The sequence below is a fragment of the Oryx dammah genome, unplaced genomic scaffold (genome assembly GCF_014754425.2).
Source record: "Oryx dammah isolate SB20612 unplaced genomic scaffold, SCBI_Odam_1.1 HiC_scaffold_19, whole genome shotgun sequence".
Lineage (NCBI taxonomy): Eukaryota > Metazoa > Chordata > Mammalia > Artiodactyla > Bovidae > Oryx > Oryx dammah.
Genome location: NW_024070203.1, coordinates 70,811,026 through 70,838,697, shown reverse-complemented (window position 1 = coordinate 70,838,697; position 27,672 = coordinate 70,811,026). Strand labels below are relative to the sequence as shown.

General features: G+C 37.9%; 1 protein-coding gene across 1 annotated transcript in view; it reads left to right on the top strand.

The window, feature by feature from the left end:
* ZFPM2 (zinc finger protein, FOG family member 2) overlaps positions 1 to 27,672 on the top strand; it is a 523,384-nt gene that overhangs the window by 258,458 nt on the left and 237,254 nt on the right. Inside the window, exon 4 of the mRNA XM_040261893.1 lies at positions 13,290 to 13,408. Coding sequence (XP_040117827.1) covers positions 13,290 to 13,408 — 119 coding nt within the window. The remainder of the gene's footprint in view (positions 1 to 13,289; positions 13,409 to 27,672) is intronic.

Here is a 27,672-nt window from a genome sequence, read left to right as displayed (position 1 = left end):
TGTCAAATTATTTTGCCATCCCTTGGTTCTCTCATATTGTGACCTAAAATGTGACCTCCCCACCCCCACATGGAGCTTCATGTGGATTTTTCCTTCCAGACAAAACTCATCCTAATCATAATTTATACTTAAGAATGTTTACCTGTTAAATCTTGTCAATACATTTTCTTTCATCTCTGTCTATACCATCTCACAGTGTTAAAAGCATGACTGTATCTGGGTTCAGTTCAGTTCAGTTCAGTCACTCAGTTGTGTCCGACTCTTTGCGATCCCATGGACTGTAGTGCACCAGGCCTCCCTGTCCATAACCAGCTCCCAGAGTTTATTCAAACTCATGTCCATTGAGTCAATGATACCATCCAGCCATCACATCCTCTGTCGTCCCCTTCTCCTCCTGCCTTCAATCTTTCCCAGCATTAGAGTGTTTTCAAATGAGTCAGTTCTTTGCATCAGGTGGCCAGAGTATTGGAATTTCAGCCTCAGCATCAGTCCTTCCAATGAATATTCAGGACTGATTTCCTTTAGCATGGACTGATTGGATCACCTTGCTGTCCAAGGGACTCTCAAGAGTCTTCTACATCACCACAGTTCAAAAGCATCAATTCTTCAGTGCTCAGCTTTCTTTACAGTCCAACTCTCACATCCATACATGACTACTGGAAAAACCATAGCTTTGGCTAGATGGACCTTTGTCGGCAAAGTAATGTCTCTGCTTTTTAATTTGCTGTCTAGGTTGGTCGTAACTTTTCTTCCAAGGAGTAAGTGTCTTTTAATCTCATGGCTGCAGTTACCATCTGCAGTGATTTGGAGCCCAAGAAAATAAAGTCTGTCACTGTTTCCACTGTTTCCCCATCTATTTGCCATGAAGTGATGGGACCAGATGCCATGATCTTAGTTTTCTGAATATTGAGCTTTAAGCCAACTTTTTCACTCTCCTCTTTCACTTTCATCAAGAAGCTCTTTAGTTCTTCTTCACTTTCTACCATAAGGGTAGTGTCATCTGCATATCTGAGGTTATTGATATTTCTCCCAGCAATCTTGATTCAAGCTTGTGCTTCATCCAGCCCAGCGTTTCTCATGATTTACTCTCCATGTAAGTTAAATTAGCAGGGTGACAACATACAGCCTTGATGTACTCCTTTCCAATTTTGAACCAGTCTGTTGTACCATGTCCAGTTCTAACTGTTGCTTCCTGACGTACATACAGATTCCTCAGGTCAGGTAGCCTGGTATTTCATGATCTGGTATCTGGATTAATGGATGTCAAGATACACCTCATAAGGCATGTTCATTCACTCATTCATATTTGATTCTTTATGACCCTTTGGACTGTAGCCCACCAGGTTCCTCTGTCCATGGAATTTCCCAGGCAAGAATGCTGGAGAGGGGAGGGTTGCCATTTCCTACTCAAGGGGATCCTCCGGACCCAGGGATTGATCCTGAGTCTCCTGAGTCTCCTGCATTGGCAGGTGGATTCTTTCCCAGTGAGCCTCCCACTTGGCTCTAGTATACCTCATAAGGCAGTGATCTTCAAGTATCAGCAATGACTTGTGAAAAGTTCCATTGTGTGCCAAATATCGTCTTCTAAATTAATAAATGTAACTATGAGAAAACATGGAACTTTAACAGACAAAAATAAATGTTGCCTTAAATTTAGAACCTTAAATATCGATGAGGTCTGTGCTTTGCTTAGTCGCATCTGACTCTTAGCAGTCCCATGGACTGTCACCTGCCTGGCTCCTCTGTCTGTGGGGATTCTCCAGGCAAGAACACTGGAGTGCGTTGCCATGCCCTCCTCCAGGGGGTCTTCCCAACCCAGGGATTGAACCCAGGTCTCCCGCATTGCGGGAGGATTCTTACCATGTGAGCCCCCAGGGGAGCCCAGGAGAACTGGGGTGGGTAGCCTATCCCTTCTCCAGGGGATCTTCCCGACCCTGGAATCACAATGAGGTCTACTGGTGTTATGTATTAAATATGCTTTAAAAGCTATTCCTTGCTGCTTTCTGTTGAACAGGAGCTTACAGTTGATTTTTACCCAAAGTTTCTCCTTTAGAGTTTGTCTCGTGGAGAGAACACGCCTCTCTGACCAGTGCTGTGCAGGCCCTGACCCTTCTATGGACCTCCTGCCGATAGAGACTTCTGACTTTTGCTCCTCTGCTGCCGTTTCCTGTGTCTGCTCGCCCAGACCTCTCACAACCAAGGCTGTTCCTCCCTAACTGTACCTCCCAGAACATACCCTCCCTCTGTGTCTCAGGATTTGAATCAGGAAGTGGTGGTGGGTCGGCCTGTGACCAGTAGTGGTGTCGGAAAGGTCAGAGGGGGTTCTGGCAGCGAAGACGCCTACTGTGCCAGGTTTCTTGAGCGAAAGAGTGCCAACTCCCCCTCCTCCTTTCAGCAACTGAACAATGTCCAGAAACTGCAGTTCTTCCTTCCAGTGACTTTTCCAAACATTTGCAAGAGTTAGTCACACTCCAAGTGAATAGTTTCAGACACCTGGGATGAGCTCGGTTTTGCTTCATATGAATACACCATAGAACAAAGGGCAGAATACAGCAGTTTCTTTCTCTCAGTCTTGAACGTGGTCTCTGTGTATGAAACTTATTTTTATATGTGAAGAGGCAGGTAGAGGTTTCTTAGTTATTCCAGATCCCAGTTTTGTTTTTAAAAACATCTTGAATTGTGTACTTTATTACCAGTAATAGTACTACCTAGAACCATATTTTATCTCTTTTTATCTATCTGAAAGATGATAATTTGTAGGTTCCAGTGGGTCTTAAGATAGAATATTCAGACATATAATAGCTTCAGGATGAATCCTTAATGCCAGCTAGAATAGGAAAGTAAAAGGTTCCTGAGTTAGTAAATACATGCCAGTATCTGGTAGCATATGCATGTAAATTTGCTTCTTAATGCTATACACGTTGATTTTCTATGAGTTTTTAGAAACTGTAGCCAAAGGGTGTGTTTAATATTCTTAAGAAATGCAGTGAATTAACTTTGCTATGTTTCAGACAATTCTAGTGTCTTGTTTTAGTTTTAGGTTCTGAATGCATTGCGTGAAGAGAGAATGTTTCTATTTTGCCACCACCATTATGTTATCTTTTCCAGTGCAATTACAACCTAATTCAGGGCTCTTTGTGTTACGCTAATAGCTTCTGATTCGCTGCTGTCACCTGGTACCTCTTCATGCACTTTTAATACCATATGCAGTGCCCCTAGCACTTACCTAGGGTGAGCATTTTTCTCTAAGTAGAGACTCATCTTTGGCAAATCATTAATGGAACATCAAAAAGATCCCATCTGTTAGAGTTACATATGGCTAAGATCAGAATTATCAAATATCTCATTTTTTTCTTTATTCTTTTCTCTTCTTTTTTTTTCCCTTTCTTATCCACACAATAAATGTAGTTGTCAGCAGGATAAGTTCATGCGCCGGATAAGGTCACAATTTCATTTAGTGACAACTTCCAACAGTACAAAGTTACAAGGTTCGATTTATTAAAGAGTCAGAAGGGATAAGATCACGGCATGGCCAGCCTGATTTATCAGGGTTTGACTGGAGTGCTTGAATAGCGAATGTCGTATTTCAAGTTTATGTTCAAAACTGTAGTTTAGTGTGTGTTATAACTGTATGACTCAAAAATTGAGAAGGAAAATTAGAAAAGGTATCCCTATAAGGCAATTTGTAGCTGTTAACCGAGAACCATCATTTCCTGTGCCAAACCATGCTTTGAGATGGATCAACAGAGTATAGTATAAATGGCACTATTTGTCTTAAAATGCAGATGAAACATGCTGTTATTAATGCCTGAGGAAACAGGCATAGTGGCAAGACTGCAGTTTGGCTGTGAAGATAATCAGCAGTAAAATGATCGCCTAACCCTCTTATGTATCTGGCAGGCAGCTGTCAAATGGTTAAACCATAAAATAGCAAGGGCTCTGCCATACTTCAGCCACCTTGGCTGACTTTGAAAATGTTTTGAGATTTTTAGAATCTTTGAGCGCTTTTTGAACTCAGCATGACTTCAGGGCTGTCCATGTTTGATACCATGATGTATAATGTTTTCCAACCATGAAGAAAATATAAATATGGGTTCTGACGCTATAGCCTTGTGCTGTAGTGAGGCCTGATAAACATTATGAGCTAATTCATGTGGTCTGCTTTAAAATTTGGTTATATATTTAAAACCAAGTTCAAATCAATCCAAAGTTTATTTTCAGCAAATGAAATAGAATCTTCTGTCATCTCATTTACTTGCAGCCATCTTCTTCTTTGAAACCTGAGCCTGGAGTTAAGGGATGTCCCATAAATACCATATACATTTATGCCATCAACTTAATGCTGAATTCAGTTGAAGCATGATTGCTGATAATTATGCTAAAATGCCCACATCTTGTCTGTTCCCCTTTGGTATGCCACTGTTTTCATATACTTTGCTCTTTAATGAGGCATCAAAAGGACTCTGTTAAAAAGAAACAAAGCATTGACTTGATAGCACCTTCAATAAAGAAAGATTTGAGGGTATCTCTCTTGATTTTAAGTTTTCTTTCCACAGTAAACTTCTTTTATTTGGACAAAAAAAAAGTAGGTTGATATCTTAAAAGCTGCAGTATGTTTGGTAGTGATTTCTGACTTAGGGCTTTTTTTTAAAGTGAAGCTATCATAAGTCTTTGAGTAATCACAGACTTTTAAAAGTATGCATTATCAAGAAGATAAGAGAAACAGCCCTCAGCACTAACAATATTATCTTTTACCAAAATTGATTAGTCCATCCTATGTGTCTCAAATATTTTGTGTGAACTTACCCAGCATGTTAAAAATAATTTTTTAAAGTGGGCTTCTTTTTGAAGAGTAGCTGCAAAAGTAGGAACTGGGCAGAAAAAAAGAACCTTTATTTTTCATCCTGCTCCGTGTTTCACACACGACGTAATGTAGTTAGTGCAATAAAATGTTGAACAAATGAAATGTATGATTGTTGTAATACAAAGAGCAGACATATATTAAGACAACTTTTTTTTTTGTCTTTAAAATCAACTTTTAACTGTACAATTAGGTCTATGAGCTTATGAAAATTCTCATCCAATCAATGATGTTCAGTTTGTATTCTGCAATTATTGCATCACAAACTGTATTAATTACCATAGGGTAAACAAATAAAAAATACATCTGGAGTTCAAGATGCATATAATCCTGTTGAGGTGAAGAGTTATCCAAGGGAAACCACTAGGGAATAATTAAATGCAAAACTGTGTGGACTGTAAATGTTATGGGAGAATTAGGAGAGGAGAACTCAGTTTATTGGAGAGTTCAGAATTGTTTGGTGAAAGAGAATAACTTTAATCTTGCAACATTAATAGGATTTATCAGAGCAGCCAGGACGATGTTGTGTCTGCCAGGTAGCCACAACAATTCTCAGGAAGGTGTGGGAGTTAAGCTAGAGGAGGAGGAAGGTGTGATAAGGAAGAGTTAATTCTGGAGAGCAAATAGGCAGTCAAGCAGAATCCGTGGAGCAACGCTGTGGTGGTATTAGGATTCAGGCATAGATGTTCAAGTCGGATGGTCTAAAGGAAGCAGTGAAGGGACTTGCACAAATGAATAACATGATGAAAGTGGAGTTTAAGTGAGTTTATCTTGGCAAGGATTTGGAACCCAAATCAGAGCTGTAGAGTGAATTGAGGCTGGTTGGTCCTCCACATCTGAGTTGATAGAAAACAAAAAAACAAACAAGCAAACAAACAAAACTGGGAAATGCTGATAAGAAATGTGAATCCAGGAGATATTTAAAAGAAAGATAAAAATCAAGGTATGGAGAGTGTTTTGGATAGAGGCGTTAAAGAAGGAATGTGGCCACAGACACTGAACGGCTAGATGTGATGATGGAAGTATGTGGACGCGCTCTTAGAAGTGCTTCGTTTTCTTTATGGTGAAGTAGTAAATGTTTGTTAGGTACTTTGCACATGTTATCTGAGTGAATCCTCACAGCCACCATATGAGAAAGATATTGTAAGCACTTCTTGGTTTGAAGAAACTGAAGTTCAGAGGGTTGGGGACTTGGTCAGGATCACATAACTTGTTCCACTTTTCTCCAATTTGATTTTGAACCTACTCTGATCCATGTGCTGGCCTCCTATTCTAAAACACTCCTTTCATCCCAGACACCCATGGTCTCCATCTCATCAAATGGAATTTTCCCGGTCCTTTTCTTACTTACATAAAATTTCAGGTTACTTGATTGATCCTTCCTCCTTTAAATTCTCAATCAATCCATTGGATGCGATGGTACCATGTCCAGTTTCTTCCTTTTTTTCTGTTTTCTTATACTTCCCTTAAATATTCTGTGCCTGCTCCTCTATCTCTCTGCCTTTTGAAAATTCTTGGAACGCTATCCTCAATCTTATTGTTTTATCATGTTACACTCTCTTCTAGATCAACAATTCTATGAATTTTATTACCATATACAAGCTGGTCTTAACGAATAAATGCCAACATTTTTCACTCTAGTCAAGACCTTGCTTCCAAGTCACAGGCTTGGCCACCTAACCCACCCCAATCACCTCTTGCCTTCCTTACAAAGCCACTTTGACCCCAATATTTCCAAGCTATGATTCCTCATCTTAACCTTAAATCTTTTTTTTTCCCCCTGTGTGCCTTATCTCAATAGGTATATGGCCATTGACCCATTTGCCCCGGCCAGATACCCAGAACATCATTGTTGGATTTTTCCTTTCCTAATTCCTAAAATCTAAAAGTAATACTAAATTCTATGGCTTCAACTTCCCAAACCTCATGGATTACATTTCCTCAACTTTATCCAGGCTCTAAGTTTGTTTTGCTTGTTGCTTTATCCTGAGTGTAACTAATAAATATTAGTAGAATAAATGAATGAATAAGCTAATGAGTGGATGCAAAAAAAGAATGAGTAAGTAAATCCAGTGAAAAGGGAACTTTGCTTTCTTTATTTTGAAATCTCTCATCTTTTCAAGTCAAACATTCCTTTTACAATAAGCTAGTTTTAAGACCTGAGTCTTTGACCCACTATCTCAGTGTTTTTTCTACCTCTCATAATATATTACATCTGGAGAAAGAAAATCATGGTGTCATGGACACCATATTAAGTAGTAAGTGACAAACCCCTTTAATAATGACAAACCAAAGGTTCATAAAATATAGGATTTATTCATGGCCATCAACTGACTGTTTGATAGAGGAACTAAAATGTAGTCTTATTATAGTACATGGTATTTCCTCTATTTCATGACTCTTATTAGACTTTGAAAAAATTAAAAATATTATACTCAAAAGCAACATGTATGCTAAATGAAATAAAGCTTCCATCATATTTCTGTTGCTGTCATTAAACTATGTAGGCATGGTAGTGTATAAATGCTAATTATTTTGTAATGTGCTTGCAGTTTTCTGAAAGTAAGTGTTAGTCACTCAGTTGTGCCCAACTCTTTGCAACCCCATGGACTGCAGCCCAACAGGCTCCTGTGTCCATGAGATTTTCCAGGCAAGGATACTGGAGCTGGTTGCCATTTCCTTCTCCAGCGGATCTTCCCAACCCAGGGGTCAAACTCAGGTCTTCTGTACTGTAGGCAGAATCTTGACCGACTGAGCTACAAGGGAAGCCCAGTTTTCTGAAAAGCTGCTCTGAATAAATGAATATTTTTATTTAACTGTTTCAGCAGCAGAAAGAATTTCACAAACTTCAAAATAACATCTAACATCTTGACAGACTAGAATGGAGACTGAGATTTGCCTGAGATCTGCCAGTTTGTCTAACAAACTTGAAGAGATTGACTTGAGAGCTGGAACAGTTGCTGGACTTTCTGTTATAGCCATCTTTAAGAGCTCATAAACCTATTTTTGTCCTGCTTAACATTTTAATGTATAGTCAAAGACACCTAGGAAACTTTGGAGATATTTTGGTATCACTTCATGGTTTGCCCTAAGTTTGTAGTTCTTAATCCGTTAAAAGACAGACCTGCTTGTAAATCCACAGGTATAGATAAGAAGTCACTGTTTGACTGACTCTGAACCCTTTTCAAATGAAAAATGTCAGTGGAAGAAAGAGAGGATGAATTACATTTTTAAAGGGTTTTCAAAGATTTTCATGATTCCTTCAGTATCACTTGAAATGTGACATGACATTTTTTTTTAGCATGTAAAAACAACAAATTATTTAGGCATTGTTTTTATGCAGAAAAGAGTATTCTTAGCTGAAGAATTGAAAAGTATTTTGTCTTTAAAGGGTAAATTGTAAGGAAATTGTTTAAAATGTATGATTGAAAAATAACTATCAGAAATTAAACAGGTTCTTTTCAAGTGGAAAAGTTATCCCCCAAATTTAAATAACTGCATTATCAATATGAAACTGCAATGGGAGATAAGGGATATCTCCCACTGAGGCCTTTTTGATGTCATAAGAGATTGTTGGCTATGCTCTATCTTTGAGGATTTCCTATACAAGTCTCTGATTTCAACTCATTAATCAAAAGTTTTGTATGAGGTTGAAATATATTTTCAGGGGAAAATCTCAGAAATGGGTTTGTTATTCTGCATGCAGAAAACAAATTATTATTGTTCCATATTTCCTGAACTACAAAGTAGGCTTCGGAGTTCAACACTTTTAAGCATTAATATGTTATTTAAAGCAAGTTTTTATTTATAAAGCAATATTTCAGAAGCTCAGACTTACTGAATCTTTTTGGATCCATTTGCCTCATTACAGATCATTTTTATCTACTGATACATAAAAACAAGAGAAGTGTATGTCTGTCTTCATTTAATAAGTTTAATGAGTACTTCCATTTTTACTGTAATTGACAAATGAGAAGGGATGGAAGCATGAGAAGAAGGAAGGATGGTGGTTTAGTTCTTGAATTTAAATTTTTACAGTGAACATGGAATTCTTATTTCCAGTACATCTTCATTATTCAGATACAGATACATTTACGTTCATAATGGGCAAAATTTAAACATTATACAATATTTTAGTGGGTTGTTGTTTATATATGTTATTCTGGTTTTGGGGCTGAGAATAAAAGCATGGAAAAATGATGTCTGTCTTCTAACTATTAAAAGAAGGTGATACAAAGTAGATAAATAAGATATTGAATTCAGGTTGATGGTATTGCTTTCATTTAAAAATTTATTGAAATATATTGACTTACAGTGTTGTGTTAGTGTCAGATATACAGCAAAATGATTCAGTTATATATGTATGTGTGAGTGTGTGTGTGTGTATTCGTTTTTAGAGTGTTTTCCATTATAGCTTACTACAAGATATTGAGTACAGTTCCCTCTGATATACAGTCGTAGATCCTTGTTGATTATCTGTTTTACATGTAATACTGTTCTTTTTTCTTTCTAATTGGAGGATAATTACTTTAAAATGTTGTTGGTTTCTGCCATAAGACAAAGTGAATTAGCTACAAGTATACCTATATGAAGGTTTCCCAGGTGGCACTAGTGGTAAAGAACCCGCCTGCTAATGCAGGAGACTTAAGAACTGCAGGTTTGATCCCTGGGTCAGGAAGATCCCCCTGGAGGAGGGCCTGGCAACCCACTCCAGTATTCCTGCCTGGAGAATCCCATCGACAGAGGAGCCTGGAGAGCTACAGTCCATGGGGTTTGAAAGGCCTGAAGTGACTTAGCATGCACACACACACATGTAACCCTCCTTGTAGAACCTCCCCCTCCCCCAATTTCACCCCTCTAGGTTATCACAGAGCATCAGACTAAGCTGTTTGTGTTATATAGCCACTTCCCACCAGCTAGCTTTTAACATGGCAATGTATCCATTTCCTTGCTACTCTCTCAGTTTGTCCCACCCTCTCCTCCCCACGCTGTATCCTCAAGTAGATTCTCTACATCCGCGTCTCTATTCCTGCCCTGCAAATAGGTTCGTCAGTACCATATTTTTAGATTCCATGCTGCTGCTGCTAAGTCGCTTCAGTCGCGTCCAACTCTGTGCGACCCCAAAGACAGCAGCCCACCAGGCTCCCCCATCCCAGGGATTCTCCAGGCAAGAATACTGGAGTGGGTTGCCATTTCCTTCTCCAATGCATGAAAGTGAAAAGTGAAATATACATGTTAATAGTGTGATTTTAATCCCCAACTCCTAATTTATCCCCTCTTCCTTCCTTCCCCTTTAGTAACCATAATTCTGTTTTCTATGTCTATGAGTTTGTTTCTGTTTTCGACATAAGTTTATTTGTACCGTTTCTAACATTCCACATATAAGCAATATTATATATTTGTCTGACATTTCACTTAGTATGGTATTCTCTAGGTCCATTCATTTTACTGCAAATAATGTTATTTCATTCTTTTTATGGCTGAGTAATATTCCATTGTATGCATGTCCCACATCTTCTGTACTCATTTGTCTGTCTGTGGATACTTAGGTTGCTTCTGCATCTCGGATGTTGTAAACAGTACTGCTGGTGCTAGTGGTAAAGAAACCGACTGCCAGTGCAGAAGATGTAAGAGATGCAGGTTCAGTCCCTGGGTTGGGAGGATGCCCTGGAGAAGGAAACAGCAACCCACTCTAGTATTCTTGCCTGGGAAACCCCATGGACAGAAAAGCCTGGCGGGCTATGCCCCATAGGGTCACAAAGAGTCAGAAATGACTGAAGCAACTTAGCACAGTGCACATTGGGGTGCATGTATCTTTTTGAATTATAGTTTGTGGGGGAGAAGGAGCCCTCCTACACTACCCGTCGTTGGAGAAGGAAATAGCAACCCACTCCAGTATTCTTGCCTGGAAAATCCCATGGACTGAGGAGCCTGGCAGGCTACAGTCCATAGTGTTGTAAAGAGTTGGACATGACTGAGAGCACACAGCAGCACACACTACTAGTGGGAATGCAAATTGGTGCAGCAACTAAAGAAAATAGTAAGGATATCCCTTAGAGAACCAAAAATAAAGTTACTATATGATTCAGCGATTCCACTCCTGGGCATATATTTGGAGAAAATTATCATTTGAAAACTCTATTTCTATGGTGTTGCTTTTAAAAGCATCAAGATTAAAGCTATATATTTAAATTTAGTTACTAACTTGATGGGAAACTAAGGTCAAATTAAAGCAAATATTTTGAATCACCTACCATGACTTATATATCATTTGCAAAGTGTAATTACTGAATTCATTCTGATTTTCTAAAACACTTTATTTTGTATTAAGGTAAACAAATTAAGCCAATTGACAACGTTGTGATAGTTTCAGGTTAACAGCGAAAGGATTCAGCCATACATCTATGTGTATCCATTCTCCCTCAAATCCCCCTCTGTCTAGGCTGCCACATAACACTGAACAGGGTTCTATGTGCTTTACAGTAGTTCCTTGTTGGTCATCCATTTCAAATATGGAAGTGTGTAACGTGTTAATCCCAAACTCTCACATCCTTCTCCCCCTCACCCCCTTGCAACTGCAAGTTTCAGTCTGTGAGTCTCTTTCTGTTTCGTAGTACATTGATTTGTATAATATCTTTTTAGATCCCAGTGTCATACTGAGTGAAGCAGGTGAATATATTCTGTTTTATTTAGAACTTTCCTCAGCTATCTATTCTATATGGGTTAACACTCATATTTCTTCCTATTCCATTTCTTCCATTTTCAGGTCTGCTCTTGAACAGGTTGAGATAAAATTCTATTTTAAAAATAACAAATTACATTATTATGATTAACATTTTGAAATATTAAAAAATTTAGTGTGATAATATAGGATGGAAATAATCCCAGAACATGAATGTCATAGATATAATTACTTAAAGAGAAGGTCTCCAGTTCCTGATGGATATTTCTTTTTTTATTTATCCCAAACAATGTTTAGGTCTAATGGCCATTCTTTGACATTTTGAAGGCTTCATTTATATATTTTTTATTAATCCATTCATTTATTTCTTAAGTGAGCTTTTGATTGATTCCTACTGTATGCCATTGAATACTGTCTTTATTTTCTATTTCTATATAATGATTACAAAGTAATAATTGGGTAGAAATAAAGGAGAATATCAACCCAAACTGCCTGTTTTTGAAGGGTTTTTGGCCAAACTTGTATCATAAAGTCTTGCCTAAAGTACCAAATATAAAAGCATAATGACTTTGATTGAACATTGTTTTTTTATTTGGGGAAACATACACCTCCACTGTTTGCACATGTAGTTGTCCTATCCACTGAAACTAGTAGTAATTTCAGGAAATCGCCAAGCACTTAAAAAAAACTCTCCATGTTGTTCACAAAAGTCTTGTATCACTGTAGTAGAGTTATGGCCTAAGGTATATATCTTTTTAGGAAGCCCAGGTGGCACAGTGGTAAAGAATCCGCCTGACAATGCAGGAGACACAAGAGATGCAGGTTCAATCCCTGACTTGGGAAGATCTCCTGGGGTAGAAAATGGCAACCCACTCCGGTATTCTTGGGCTTACCTGGTGACTCAGCTGGTAAAGAATCTGCTTGCAATGCAGGAGACCTTGGTTCTATCCCTGGGTTGGGAGCATCCCCTGGAGAAAGGAAAGGCTACCCACTCCAGTATTCTGGCCTGGAGAATTCCATGGACTGTATATAGTCCATGGGGTCACAAAGAGTTGGACACAACCGAGCGACTTTCACTTCACTTCACTTAATATATATCTGTAATTGAAATGTTTTACTTACACTGGTGATCAAATGTAGGAATTTAAAATCTGAGCTATTGTCCTAATATTCCCTGTCTGATTTTACATTGTATCAGTGCTTTTTGAAGATGTGTTACCATTTCTGGTTCTTAAGGATTTACTGAATAGAATTGACTACAGTAGACGTGTGTGCAAGCATGCTCAGTCACTTCAGTCGTGTCTGACCCTTTGCTACGCTGTGGACTATAGCCCACCAGGCTCCCCTGTCCATGCAAAGAGCAATATTCTCCAGGCGAGAATATTGGAGTGGGCTGCCATGCCCTTCTCCAGGGGATCTTGCTAACACAGGGATGGAAATCGAGGTCTACCTGCATCTCCTGCATTGCAGGTGGATTCTTTACCCACTGAGCCACCTGGGAAGCCCTACAGTAGATGATAAATGTGCAGAAACTCAAGAAAGAAATTGGACTAAATGTGAATACAGTTAAAAGGACAAGTTTTATTATCCTCTCAGGATACCAAGATCAGTTGAGATGAACATAATCAATTCTCATTATATGAATCCTGAGAATATTGTGCATGTAGGCCAAACACGCAAAAAGAGTCAGCTGTTGGTAAAACATAAGTGAAAGTACTTAAATGCTCATGTGCTCATTATCTGCAGGAGAGCTGGAGGTGTTTCAGAAAGATGGAGAGAGAAAAATTCAGAGTCGGCAGCAACTTCCAGTGGGAACCACCTGGGGACCATTCGCTGGGAAGATGGACTTGAATAATAATTCCTTGGTATGTGGATGTTCTGAGATGGTTGACTGTTAAACTTTGTCATGGCACAGAAATTATCTCTGCTTGCTTTCTGGTGAAAACACTAAAAGTAACAGTTTGCTTTTTCTTTTTCATGGACCATAAAACTGGAATATTTTCCAAGTGGTTTGTCTCTGACAGTATTATATGCAGAATTTAGAAGGAAACAGGTTAATCACACTGAATGGTTATTTAGTAAGGTAATTTATAAGGTTGCTTTATCTTCATAGCCAGACTAATATTGTTCATATTTAATAATATATACAAATACTTTTCTTCTTAAGATGACACAAATTGTCATACATTACAGGTTTACATGATGAACAAGAAATAAACAACCTTGATATTGCTTGGCAATTCTGTTTGTACTTTTGAGAGGGAGGATAAGTGATCAGCATCATAATTTTTCTTGCTAACTTTTTTGTAAATATTCTGAGCTTAGAAAGTCTACCTCTGGGAAAAATTATATGAATGATTGATTAGCTATCTTAAAAAGTTATGGAAAGATGGAGTATTTGATTACATTTAAACTTCATTTCTTAATTCAATATGTTAGTTTCCTATTGCAGCTCCAGCAAGTTACCACAAACTTTGTGGCTTAAAACAGCCCAAGTTTGTAGTCTTGTAGTCTGAAATGAATCATAATCTGAAATGAATCTAGTCTGAAATGAATCTCTCGGGTCTAAAATCAAAGTGTCTGTAGGGCTTTTTTTGCTGGAGCTTCTAGAAGGTGGGGACAGATGTTTACTTTGCTTTTCCATCTTCTAAAGGCTGTCCACAACCCGTGGCTCATGGCTCCCTTCCATCTTCACAACCAGCAATGGCTGACTGAGTCTTTTACATATCTTTATTCTGACTCTGACTCTTCTGTATCCCCTTTGCACATTCGGGAACGCATGTGATTACATTGGGCCCACTTGAGTAATCCAGGATACTCTAGCAACTTTAACTCCATCTGCTTTAATTTCCTTTTGCCTTGTAAGGTAACCGGAGAAGGCAATGGCACCCCACTCCAGTACTCTTGATGGAAAATCCCATGGATGGAGGAGCCTGGTGGGCTGCAGTCCATGGGGTCGCTAAGAGTCGGGCATGACTGAGTGACTTCACTTTCACTTTTCACTTTCATGCATTGGAGAAGGAAATGGCAACCCACTCCAGTGTTCTTGCCTGGAGAATCCCAGGGACGGGGAGCCTGGTGGGCTGCCATCTATGGGGTCGCACAGAGTTGGAGACAACTGAAGCAACTTAGCAGCAGCAGCAGCAGTAAGGTAACTTGCACCAAGTCCAGGAATCAGGATACCAGGTGCTCTCCTATTATGCTTGATAATACAAGTGACAAAACTTGGGGATAAAAATATTTTATATTCTTTAGGAGATCCAGAAATTATATATATATGAAATGGAAGTCCCTCTCTCTAAATGCCATTTATGTAGGAAGAGTTTCATGCCTGCTAAATGACTCTATCTGCATTGAGGTGGTGGGGTGGGGGCGTAAGAACTCCCAGAGGGGTTTTAACAAGAGTACTTGACTCAGCAATGTTGCTTTCCTTTTTCAGTTGATTACATGAAAGAAATCACTTCTTCGGGTTATTACATGAAAGAAACTAATATGTGCAGATCTCTGCTTATTTCGTGCCATGTGAATGAGAAAGAGGTTATTGATTTAACTAAAAGTAATGACTGAAATAAATAAGAAACATTTGTGTCATCCAACTTTTAAACAGCATAACAGATTCAAGAAGTGTGCTTTTTACTTTCTAAATCCTTGTGTTTATCCGTAAAAGGATAAAGTAGGAGACTTCACATGTATTTAAGAACCAAACAAGTTGACAGACCAGGCTAAATATTTAATAATCTGGAGCAGTGTACTGTGTGGTGGTCCAGTGTGCCTGCTGCAGAAAGGGTTTGAGAAGTGGCTCCATAAACACTGCTGACCTTCGTGGCTGAGTTGTATAGTGGACGGTTCTATTGATTCCTTTGATAGGGTGATACCAGCTATTATACTGCTTAATCAAGCAAAGGCAAGGGGAAGACTGTCTCAACATCAAAGGTTGAATTAAATCCTTTGCAAAACCCATTTTATCTGAGTGTTTCTATTGGTACTCTAGCATTGCTTTCAAAATGTTTTAGGCAATAAGATATTTATCTTATTTATCACTGTGTATCAGACAGCAACACAAACTTTTGTCACTTGCCTGCTATTTCTTCAAAAGTGTAATGCCGCTTAGGTGTCAGCTATTGTTAATGTAAGAAACACATGTTTTCCTTTTTATTATATCACATAATATCTCTATGAAAATGTTATTTTTAACTAATCTTTATATCATGATATATATGTAGAATGATGCTTTTTATACATCTTTAGCATATGCTAAATTATGATGTATGGAAAGTAAACCTATCTGTGGAAGTTTAATTTTTCAATGAAATAATTTCCTGTTTTGTAGACATGATATAATTTTTTTTATATTTCTGTATCACTCTAAAGCTATCTTATGCCATACTTAATATCATTTAAATAATTTGGTTATAAATGTGACATTGTGGTATTTTTGGTACTATTTGAAGTGAATGGATACTGTTTAGGGTATCAAAAACCCAGTTGTGGTGAATAATTATTTAATAGAAAATATTCTTAATAACTTTGTTTTCTTCTTTTGTCTTAGAATTTAAACATTTGATTCATGTTATTTCCCTAAACTATAGAATTTTCTTCTATTTTAAAATGTAGTTTGGGAACTCATGTACACCTGTGGTGGATTCATGTCAATCTATGCCAAAACCAATACAGAATTGTAAAGTAAAAATTAAAAATAAATAAATAAATTTTAAAAAAATTATAAAAATAAAATAAAAATAAAATGTAGCTGCTTTGCTAAAATATACTTTTTTTTTCTTTATTTTATTTTACTTTACGATACTATATTGGTTTTGCCATACATTGACATGAATCCGCCATGGGTGTACATGAGTTCTCAATCCTGAACCCCCCTCCCACCTCCCACCCCATATCATCTCTCTGGATCATCCCTGTGCACCAGCCCCAAGCATCCTGTATCCTGTATCGAACATAGACTGGTGACTCGTTTATTAAAATATACTTAAAAATTTTTTTTTGATAATAATATTTTCTTCCTAGAATTTACTTTTGATTTTATGTCATTAAATACTACTAGTAGTACTCTTGGCACTACTGTTACTTCTATAGAATAATTGTCTAAGTTACACTGTGTATTTATTCTTTTCTAGACACTATATGGAGGATTAGAAATGTATTAGCTCCTTTACTCCTCAAAACAAACTCGCGAATTTGGTCCTATTTAAAATCTTATTTATAGATAAGAAAGTTAAGGCTTAGGCTTTTTTATTCCAGGATCTGTGTTTTTAAATACCAGATCACACTCCTTCCCAATAGCATCTGTAACATGATCTTAGTATGATAAAATTATTAAGAATTTCTTTACATGAATTCTAAATTTATTAAAAGCTTTGGGAGAAATATGCAATGATTACAAGTAGGTTCTTTTTTCTTACTTTGGGCAAAATAGTTGTTATAATACTTCATAACTATCATGACTGAAGAAATTAGGCATTAATTCAAAGAGTTCCACAATTTTATTACCTCTTTATAATTTTGACAGTCATTTAATATAGGTTTTATATCATGAAGATAAATTTTCTTCATAATACAATATATAATCTATTAACCCTACCTTACCCAACCTGAAATCAAATTTGGAATTAGCGCACTCTTTTAAATTGCTTATTCACCAACCAGTGTGATGTTACTCTGTTCAGGCTCATGGTGTTGTCTCAAGAGACCCAGTAAACTAATGAATCCAACACAGTAATTAATTGAGTCACCATGCCAGATGTCAAATCCTTTTTCTGTCTTTCAAGTTCCCATCTTGAAGTGCATTAGCAATATGCCACCTTCTGCAGGGAGCCTTTGCAGACCAGGCATTTGGATATATATATATAGAACATTACCAGAAATATAGGCTGTATGGAAACATCAAAAGAATTGATTTGACAAAATGTTCTTCTTGGAATCATATAAAACAATGAACATAGAAATAAAATTTTGTTCACACCTCATTATCTTGTTAGATAATTTATGCTTAATGGCAGAATATAGTTAATATTTTCAATGGGCCAGTTAGGGTCAAAGTGCTTTACAGGTTTTATATCTCATTTAATTCTTACATGAGCATATGAGAAGATAATATCCTTTTTTTTCCCTCCTTTGTTTCACAGGAGTAAATTGCTACTTTGGGAAGCTGAATGACTAGACCAAGGTCAACTCAATCTGAGTTGAGACCCCCATGCTGCAATCTAATACTGTCTTTAGAAATTTTATCTATAAGGACAATATTACTGCCTAGCTTGTCAGGGTTTTGTAAAGATTAAATGAGGTAGCATATGTGAATTATTAAGAAATACTGAATATTATTACTACTCAGTCACCTGTAAAAATGGGTCCATTAAAATCTTTCAAGTTTAAAACTGGAAAGACACAGCAAATTAAATAAGTCAAATTATAGACTTTTGGTATTTGGGGGTTTTACATGCCTAAATTTGACTGTTTTCCAAGGACACTGTTTTAGTCCAGGGTCTCCAGCAAAACAGAATAGGGTGTATGACGTGTGTGCGTTTATATATTTTATAAGGAATTATCTCACATGATCGTGGAGTCAGCTTGATGAAAATCTGCAGTGTGAGTCAGCAGGCTGGAGACCCAGCAGAGCTGATGGTATAGATGAAGTTTGTTATTTGGGGAGGCTGGTCTTTTTGTCCTATTCAGGCTTTCTTCTGATTGGGTGAGGCCCACCCACATTATGGAGGGCAATCTGTTTTATTCAGAGTACCCTGATTCAAATGTCAGTCTCTACAAAAACACCATCCAAGCTGATACACAAAATTGACCATCACAGTTTCCGAAGGTCTATGGTATATTGTAAGGTTTCATTTTTCAGGTACAGTCTTCCACTCCTGTATGAATTGTTAACCAGTAAGGGAGCCTAGCTTTCTTTCCAACATCCTACTTCCGTGTCAAGAAATAATTTATGTTAAGTGCTATCAGAGTGACCCAAATTTCATGTTTTTGAAAGTCTTACAATTTTATTCATTGAAAATAGCAAAGGACTATTGACAAGGAAGGAATTTTAAAAATCAGTTTAAATTGTGATCAATATCTGTTTTGGAGGTGTTTTAGAATTTCTGTATTTATATGTTGTGCCTTTGAAGTTCTCTCATTTTCTCCTGAAGACATAGATCTTTGTATATGCTAAATCTCTGCTCTGCTAGCCCCTGGTAAGTGCTTATAATTATCAGACAACACCGATTATTTGGAAGGTTGGTGTCTACAATATTAGTGACATTTGCTCTCGTTCTCTCTTTTGAGTGAATCAGCTTTCAGTAGGTAACTAGTCTTATTCAGCCAACTTCCTGCTGGAATCATGCAACATGCATACTTAATTAAACAGAACGTAAATAGAAAGTCCCAGGTTACCTACTATATAATAGTAAACTTATCACAATCTGTTAAAGTCAGCAAATGAAATTTGACATAGAAATGTCATTTTATTGATGTCATTCAATCAGAAGGGAGCCTTGTTTTATTTTACCACATAGTTGTGAAACTGAATTTTACAAACAGAAAGTGTACATATAAAGGGTACTATACGTAAAATCTTACTGATTTAATAATAAAATAATGTGCACATTAAATTCCATCTTAATTTTAAGGTAGTTGTTATCATAGAAATGTGGTTGAGGAAAGAATTAAAGGTTCCTGATCTACATCATAGGGAAATATTAGAATTATTAGATATCTCCATTGTGCCCTTCCAGCTCTAAATCTTCCAGTACCAGTCTCTGAGCCCATTCATTGCAAGTCTTCAAGCTTCATGTTGTGCACACCCTACAGCGACTATATCTCTACCCATAGGTCTCTACTTATAGTGTCAAAGGCTGCCTGGTGGAAACATCTCTGACTTTCTATTTAAGGACATTTTTTCCAGCCTCAGGAGCAAACTTACTGGAAAGCAGTCAAGCTGTGACATGCTGGAAAATTAATGTTTCCAAAAGTAATCCTTAACCAATGAGGGACAGAAGTTGGTGGAGAACTAACCCCCTACTTCCTTGCCTCTCCATAGGATATGAAAAGTGTTTTACAAGATCTCTTAGAGTTTGCCAGTGAACCTGAGCTCCAACCAGTTTTATAACACATCCTTTATGGGCTTCCTTTTCCTTCCTGCTTACTTCTCCACACCGCTACTGAACTGTTCTGAGGTCACCTCTGAATAAACTACTTGTACTTGAATCAGTCTGAAGGTAACCTTCTGGGAAAGCCATGCCAAGAGAGCTTCTAAGATATAATAATGAAATAAATTGGAATGTAATATCCAAATTATTGCCGAGATTCTAGACAGTATAGATTTTTAAAAATCATAATTATTCAATTCTAGATCACTGCCTCTCGCAAATAATAGATATTTAACAAATGCTCTTTAAAATAAAAATATGATCTAATTGAATTTCCTCACCATGAGCAATCTGACTGACCCCACCCACACCCTCCCAGCTTCACCCTCTCAGTGATATAATTTATAATGTTGCTGAGGCATGACTTTTTGTTGGGTCTTATATTTCTTTCCATTGATGTTGACATTGTGAATAATATCCTCTTTTTAATATTCATTCTAATCTGGGCTCAGGACTCCCATACTTTTCTACTTCTCATATCACTCTGGGTCTTGGCTCTTTTAAATTTAACTATGTTTCCCAAAACACTATGGCCTTTCTTCTCTTCTCCCTCTGTTCCCAGTGCCTCAGGGAGCTTATCCACTCGCAAAGCTTCAGCCTCTAATTTACAAATGACATTTAAATTAAAAAATCTCTAACCTTGGCTTTTTACCCTTTCTCTAATAGCACGTTTCAACTGTTTTACAAGGCTTTCCCACTGACTTCCTCCAACTCAACAGTCATAAGGAGAGTTTATTTTTGTTTCCACCTACTGTCTCTCCTTCCAAATTTTGGTCACTTTTAAAGCTAAATCTCTGCCTCTCCTTTGCTGCCTCCGCAGGCAATCCATTCTATGAGTTATTCCACGGCACCCTCCTTCCATTTCTACCTCTCCCCTCTCACATCTCATAGGTCCATTTACATACATAGTCATATGTGTACGTGCACGCACATGTAGGCACAAACACACACACACCTTTCCTTTATTGCCTATAATGAACAGCTTTGTTTTTGTCAGCCATTCAGAGCCAACCATCTTCCAAGACTCTGCTTTTCACATCCAGGAAGCAAGTACCATAACTCCTGCCTTCTCCACGTCTACTCCCTTCTTTCTGTTCCTATGGCCACTGCTGTTGGTGAAGCCTCCATCATGTCTTCCTTGATTATCACAGTATCTTCTAACTATTCTTTTCTGCCTTCCTTCCTGTCTTCTTTTTCTTTACTCAAATCACAGTGTGTCCTTATAGCAAAACTTGTTACTTGTGTGCCTGAAATCATTCAAGGGCTCAAGAGAAGCCAAACTCCGGAGAAAGGGCTTTCATGATATCACCTGCTCAGCTCTTACCTCGTTTCCACTCTCTGTGTAGCTTTCACTCAACCTCAGCTACCTACAATGTGAATATACTCTTTTTCTCATGTCTCTGTGCATTTGGCTGTGCTATTTTATCATCCACAAAGCCCTGTGCTCCCCCTTCCTGCCCTTCTTTATCATACTAACTCCATTTCTCACTTCAAGACTCAGCCCCAGGTTACCCCAAAGTAGACCTTCCCTAAAGCCTCCAGTCTGGAATAGATATCAACTCCTCAGATATTGCTATGATCTTTAGGCTTCCTAGGATTAGAACATTTACTGCATAATTCCGAATATCTCTTTACTTGTCTGTCTCACCCGTACACTGCTGCTGCTGCTAAGTTGCTTCAGTCGTGTCTGACTCTCAACGCTATGGACTGTAGCCTGCCAGGTGCCTATGTCCATGGGATTCTTCAGGCAAGAATAATGGAGTGGATTGCCATGCCCTCTTCCAGGGGATCTTCCCAGCCTAGGGATCAAACCTCCACCTCTTATGTCTCCTGCATTTCAGATTCTTTGCCACTAGTGCCACCAACTATGTGCTACTTATCTTTTATCTTTGTATCCTTCTTATCTAGAACAATGTCTGGTTTATAGCAAGGGCTCAGTAAATAACCTTTAGAAAGTGAGTCAATTCATTCTTTCCTTTAACTTTTCTCCAGTATCAGCAACTGATGCACATCTTGCTTTATTCAAGACCTTGGTATTCTCCTTGAGTCTTTATGCCCATTTTCCCTGTTTCTTCTTAGATCTTTCTTCATCTGCCCAACTTAGCAATTCAGTACCACAGTTAATGCCATCTTGTGCCTGTTTTATTTGTTTATAATTTTTTTCTTAATCTCACTTGAATGTAAGATGCAATAGAGGAAGATAACTATATCTATTTTGTCAGGTTTTACCTAACAGAAAGCTATGCCTATGATAGCTTCTTGATAAATATTGACTAATTTCAGTGTAAGATCTGCACCCCTTTGAAGTAGGTAAAGAGGACAAGGTGGTGAGCGCATTGAGGCAATTATGATTTGTTTGTAACAGAATCCACTTTCAATCCTTCACTGTGACCTGGGTGAAGGCCAAGAAGGTATTCTGCTCTACCATGCTTTCTGTGAAGTCTCATCCAGCCTTGCACTTTCCAGTGACAAACCATCTGGGAAATTCCATCTGTCTCTGCTTGGAAACTGAGGTGGCAGTCGCCCACTGTGAGCAATTTTCTATTAACTTCTTGGATAAGATCAGTCAGATTTATACTGAATTGATGGGAACTGTAAGAGCAGGGTTGTTCCAAGAGAAGACAAATGTACTGATTCCTCTAATTGGGCTTAAGCCAGTTTCATTCACAGATGCCCTTAGGTTCTAGTAGAGCAAGGACTTATAACCTTTTTAATTGTACCCTGTTCCTCTGAGGAGACGTTGGCGAAATTCATTATTGATGGAGATTGTAGATGTGTCCCTTAGGGAGGCCAAGATCCTGGCTTCTCTTATACTCTATCTGCCATGTGGAGAATTAATGGAAACTGAGTGGACAGCGGAAGCTGCTCCAAGAAGACATGAGGCACGACACTTAGTACAGCAGAGCCTTGGAAAATGGTGTGTTGGTTTGGTTTCTAGAATCAGAGGAGGACTTTTTGTTCATTTTTTGTTTATTTGTGGAAGAGGAGAGTGCTCAGGGAGAAGAGAGATTGGCATGAAGTCCCAAGTTAGTGAAAGCATCCTGTAGAATCTGAGTCAGAAAGAAAGAAACCAAACACCAAGGAATTACTCAACAATTCAAATCTGTCGAAGCAAATGAGCGAGGTCAATTATATATGGATCTGAAGGGATTTATTGTATTATAATGTAGACATAGTGATATTAGCTATGGATGGAATTCTTATTGTAATGTTGAAATGATATTTGGCCTTTCCTAATAATTTGTATCTGCCTCCTAAAATTACACCTTTTATGCATAGCTAGTCTGTCTACTAATCTCAATCTACCTTTAATTTGCTTTTTCTTCTGATGGTGAAATTTTTCTAGGTTCTTTATATTTGCACTTGGATTTGAAAGGTAGGAACACAAAGACACAATTTCTTGCTGTATATAGACAGGTTTATTTATGGGTCTAACCTACTGATCTGTGCCTAAAATCTAAACACATTTTGCCTTTGGGTTATGCTCCATGGCTGAGCTCTTTACTTATACTTAGGCCAAGTTTGAATAAACAGAAAGCATCTTTTTTTTGGTTTGTTTAAGATTATTTATTATTCCCTTTTTCTAGAATTCCAAGGAGAATTTGATTGAAAATAGTCTTCTCGTGGAGTTATTAAAATGACTCTGTGATGTGCTATTAATATACTCAATGTCTGGAAGGAGTAACTACTTCATGGCATTTAATATGATTAAAGTTGCTCTACTAAGAAGACAATGTATATAAAGTTGAACAGACTAATGAGTAACACAACCTTTTCCACAAGCATAGATATGAAAGATTCAGTTTGGCCATTGGTTTAGGCATCCAGATTCTCTTTATGGAGTTGTTCCTGTTTGTAAATCTTTTCTCAAGCTTAAAGTCCCATAGGGGATAGAATCCCTGTTCCCTTAGGAAAGTCTATCACATTCTTGGGTAGTGAGGGAAGGATTTGCAAACTATAGCTCTGCTGTTTCCATAACACAAATTATGGAATATAAAGTTGGAAAAAAATGTTTTTGGCTGGAGGAGAAGGTAAAATGAGAACTCACTTCTGAGGAGCAGTTTACAAAGTTGACCCAAAATTTTATTGATTATTTGCTGATATATCTGGCTTGCCTTTTAATGTCTTTCTCCTTGACTTTTTTCAAGTCTTGCCATTCTGCAGCTCTTTATAAAACAATTGTTTGCCGTGAGCATTTCCCTATTATTTACATAGTTATAATATATATTGTTCCAGTGTTACAAAAATTTAGCAAATGATGTCTACTGGGCATAATTAATACAGTCAGTAACTTGGAGATAACTGTTAAAGAAATGGACATAAGTGCTATTTTGTATTCCTTTTGTTTGTTCTTACAAATCAATATTACATAGACATAACCCTTTAAATTGGACATATTGGACTCATAAAATATCTGACTGTATTTTATAACTAAGTATCAATAGATATTCCCAGGACACCACTAATTAAAATCATATCTTAACATTAGCTCTCAGTTGGCGTTGCCAGACTTTAGTCTCATAAGAGGTTTTCCTGATGTAGGCAGGTTTGTGAGTCTGACCCTGTCCAAGTGACTCCTACAAGGCTTGTGTTGATGTTGTATGATGTCCATAGGCAATAATTCGTACATTTATTTATAAAGGAAAAATAAAATAATATTTCTAGAATGTTTTTGTAAACTTGCAAACTTATTTGAGAAATTCTCTTTTGGAAATGAACATCTCTTTTCCTTATACATTTAAGTATTGAACTTAAAGTCATTCTGTATTAGTAATTTGTTTTTATATCACTTTTTAAAATAAAATCCTTTGCCCTAGTTCAACAAAACTATGGTTTCTTGATGCTAGTAATTTGTATATCATTTGTGCTATTTTATATGGTTTATATCTATTTCTATTTTAAAGGTCAGAAGCTCAGAATGAAGCATAGGGTTATATGCCTTAGTCTTGTGGTTTTCTCATACTCTTTTCTTAGGGTCAGAATTATGAGCACTGCTTATCTGTGTGTCTTTGGTACAGTGTTTCATACAAGGCTGGATTTAAAAAGTGACAGCCAGGGCTAATGAGAGAGCAAGACAAGGAGCCCAGGACAGAAATCATAGTCTTTTCATAAACTAGTATTGGAAGTAGGCATCCCATCACTTTTGCTGAATTCTTTTTATTAAAATTGAGTCAGCAGGTCTAGCCCACTCTGAAGGGAAAGGCATTGTACATGGGCTTAAAACCAAAGGCTGTGATCACTGGGGGCCATCTCAGAGGCTGTTTACTGCTAAGATAATGTACATAAATTTATCTCGCCTCTGAATAAGGAAGGGCTTTCAAATAATAGTAGCACTGGGAGACATCACAAAATAAAATCCAATTAATTTAAATAGAAAAGACTAAATCATATATTATAAAACATCATAACCAATAATCAAGGTTTAACTGTAAGTAAAAGATACACGTAAAAATGAGATACATTTTATTCTCGTTTTCGAAGGTAGATAAGCTGCTCCATATAGAAAGTCATGAATAAATTCTTGATTAATTTGTTTAGAAATTGATTATTAATATGAGGACAGAGAAAGATGAATGAAAATATATGGGACAGTTATGTAAAATCTAATGGGAAATAGGAGCCAGAAGCAGGCTGTTTGCTGAATTTCTCCTTCAGTAATTTTGAGAAACATACACTAACACGTTGTAAAGATCAGAAGTGGGGAGAAAGCACGGGAAAGAGCCCATGATGTGGTCAGAGTAGTCTGATTCTAGTCCCAACTGTTATTACCCAAAGTGCTGTCTTGGGTAATCACATCTGCTCTCAGTTTCCTCATTTATAAAATGGGGGTTATAATACTAGCCCTACATCTTACAGTTGTAAAATTATATAAAATTATATGCATTTAGTCACTTTGAAAAATATACAGATTGTTGTACAATCTAGATTACTTTTTATTATGCCTGTGAATAGAAAGTAGATTACTCATTCCCTTAATTTGCCAAACTGTGCTTCCAGCCTCTTCTCTTCTGTCCCCTCTCTGAACATATTTTAAAAAGCACTCTTGGCTGTCATTGTACATATACATCCTCATACACCTGTGCACACATGTATTTATATACACACAAACATACACATATGTATTGATAAGCTAACATCAGTGTTCTGAGAACTCATAGCCTAGAGAAGTGCAAGGTATGTACTTAGAGTATTTATCATCTAAGGAGACAATCACCACAGAAACAAGAGAAAAAACATGTTTTTAGGAAGAGAAAGAAAGGTTAAGTGGTCAAACTGCTTTTTGAATTACCCTGGCTCCTTTGTGTTTTCTTTTTGTAAGGAGTATTTCTTCAGAAAGCTTTTCTCAGGTGTGTGATTGGGGATTTCAGACAATTGGAAAGGTAATTTACCCTGTCTGAGTCACTTTTGAGTTTGGTTTGTATTTTAAAATGCTAACTCAATTCTTCTGTTACTTATGGCATTTTAGAGCTTGGTACAGAATGGAGTGAATAAGGCACCTCACAAGGCAGACAGCGATGCACCGTAAAATAAGAAAGAATGGGGACAAAATTTGGAAGAGCAAAGGCAGTTCATGGGCCTTAGGTTTTAGCTTTTATTGAGAAGTCAAGCAAATACCATTTGTTTCTCATGGCGTCGCAAAGAGTCAGACATGACCGAGCGACTAGGCACGGCACAGCACAGCACCCTATGTGCAAGCATTATCTCATGGACAGGGGCAGCACAAGTCCCTTGGGTTCTGATGCTAATCTTGGATGTGTCATTATTACCACCTTGCATCGTAAAGTCATTGCAGGCATGTGTAGAATGTTATTCTGTGGAAAATGCCCAGTGACAGCCTCATGTGCATCTGAGATAAGCGTCAGGGTCCAAAGTGAAAGTGAACGTCGCTCAGTCATGTTTGACTCTCTGCAGTGCCATGGACTATACAGTCCAAGGAATTCTCCAGGCCAGAATACTGGAGTGGGTAGCCTTTCCCTTCTTTCGGGCATCTTCCCGACCCAGGGATTGAACCCAGGTCTCCCGCATTGCAGGCGGATTCTTTACCAGCTGAGCCACCAGGGAAGCACAAGGATACTGGAGTGGGTAGCCTTCTCCAGGGGACCTTCCCGACCCAGGAATTGAACCGGGGTCTCCTGCATTGCCGGTGGATTCTTTACAAATGAGCTACCAAGTACACGTCAAATAAAGTATCAGCTGTGGGAGCGGGGGTTTGGGGGAGCTGGGCAGAGAGATAGCATTTGCCTTCAACGCAGTAGTTTAGAGGTGGTGAAAAGAATGTATCCTTTACCTGAATATTTCTAGCAGGGAATATAGGCAGTTTTAATAACCGTGGCCTTCCTTCCAACTTTGTGGAAATGACTCTTCAGAGCAAGTGGACGTTGGCAGAAGCGTTCCGATCGTTGCTGATTCTCCAGAAGGAGAAGGTTGAGGGAAGAAGAGTGTGTGACAAAAGTCAACCCCTGGTCTGCTCCATTACTTCATTAATCAAGTGGAGGCTTTCTGAAAAATGTTTCTCTTCAGTTGCAGCCATCTATTTTTTTGGTGTTAATCTGCGCCCCGTGGCAGTGTTTTGTGAAAGGAAACAATGAACAGTTGTAGCATCCCCCCACCCCCAGCTGCTGTCGCCCCTGTCAGAAGGCTCCAAGGATGATGGAGTCTGTATCATCCTGATAAGGAAAAGAGGATTCAGATGGCTTTGGAGAGAATTTGTGAGAGTAGAGAGTGCCGTTTTGGACTAGACGAGCTATGGACTACAGCAGAGGCCCTTAACGTGATCCTAAGGGTTCAGTGCCAAACCTTCTGCAGCTTCTTGAAGATTTTCTAATGAAATATTTCGATGGTGAAATTCTGAAACTGTCAGAGGGACTGAGGTTCAAGATACTGTTTTAAGTTTTTTGTTCCCATAATCTGTGATTAGCCAATCCAGGTTAAACACACACACACACACACACACACACACACACACACACACACACACA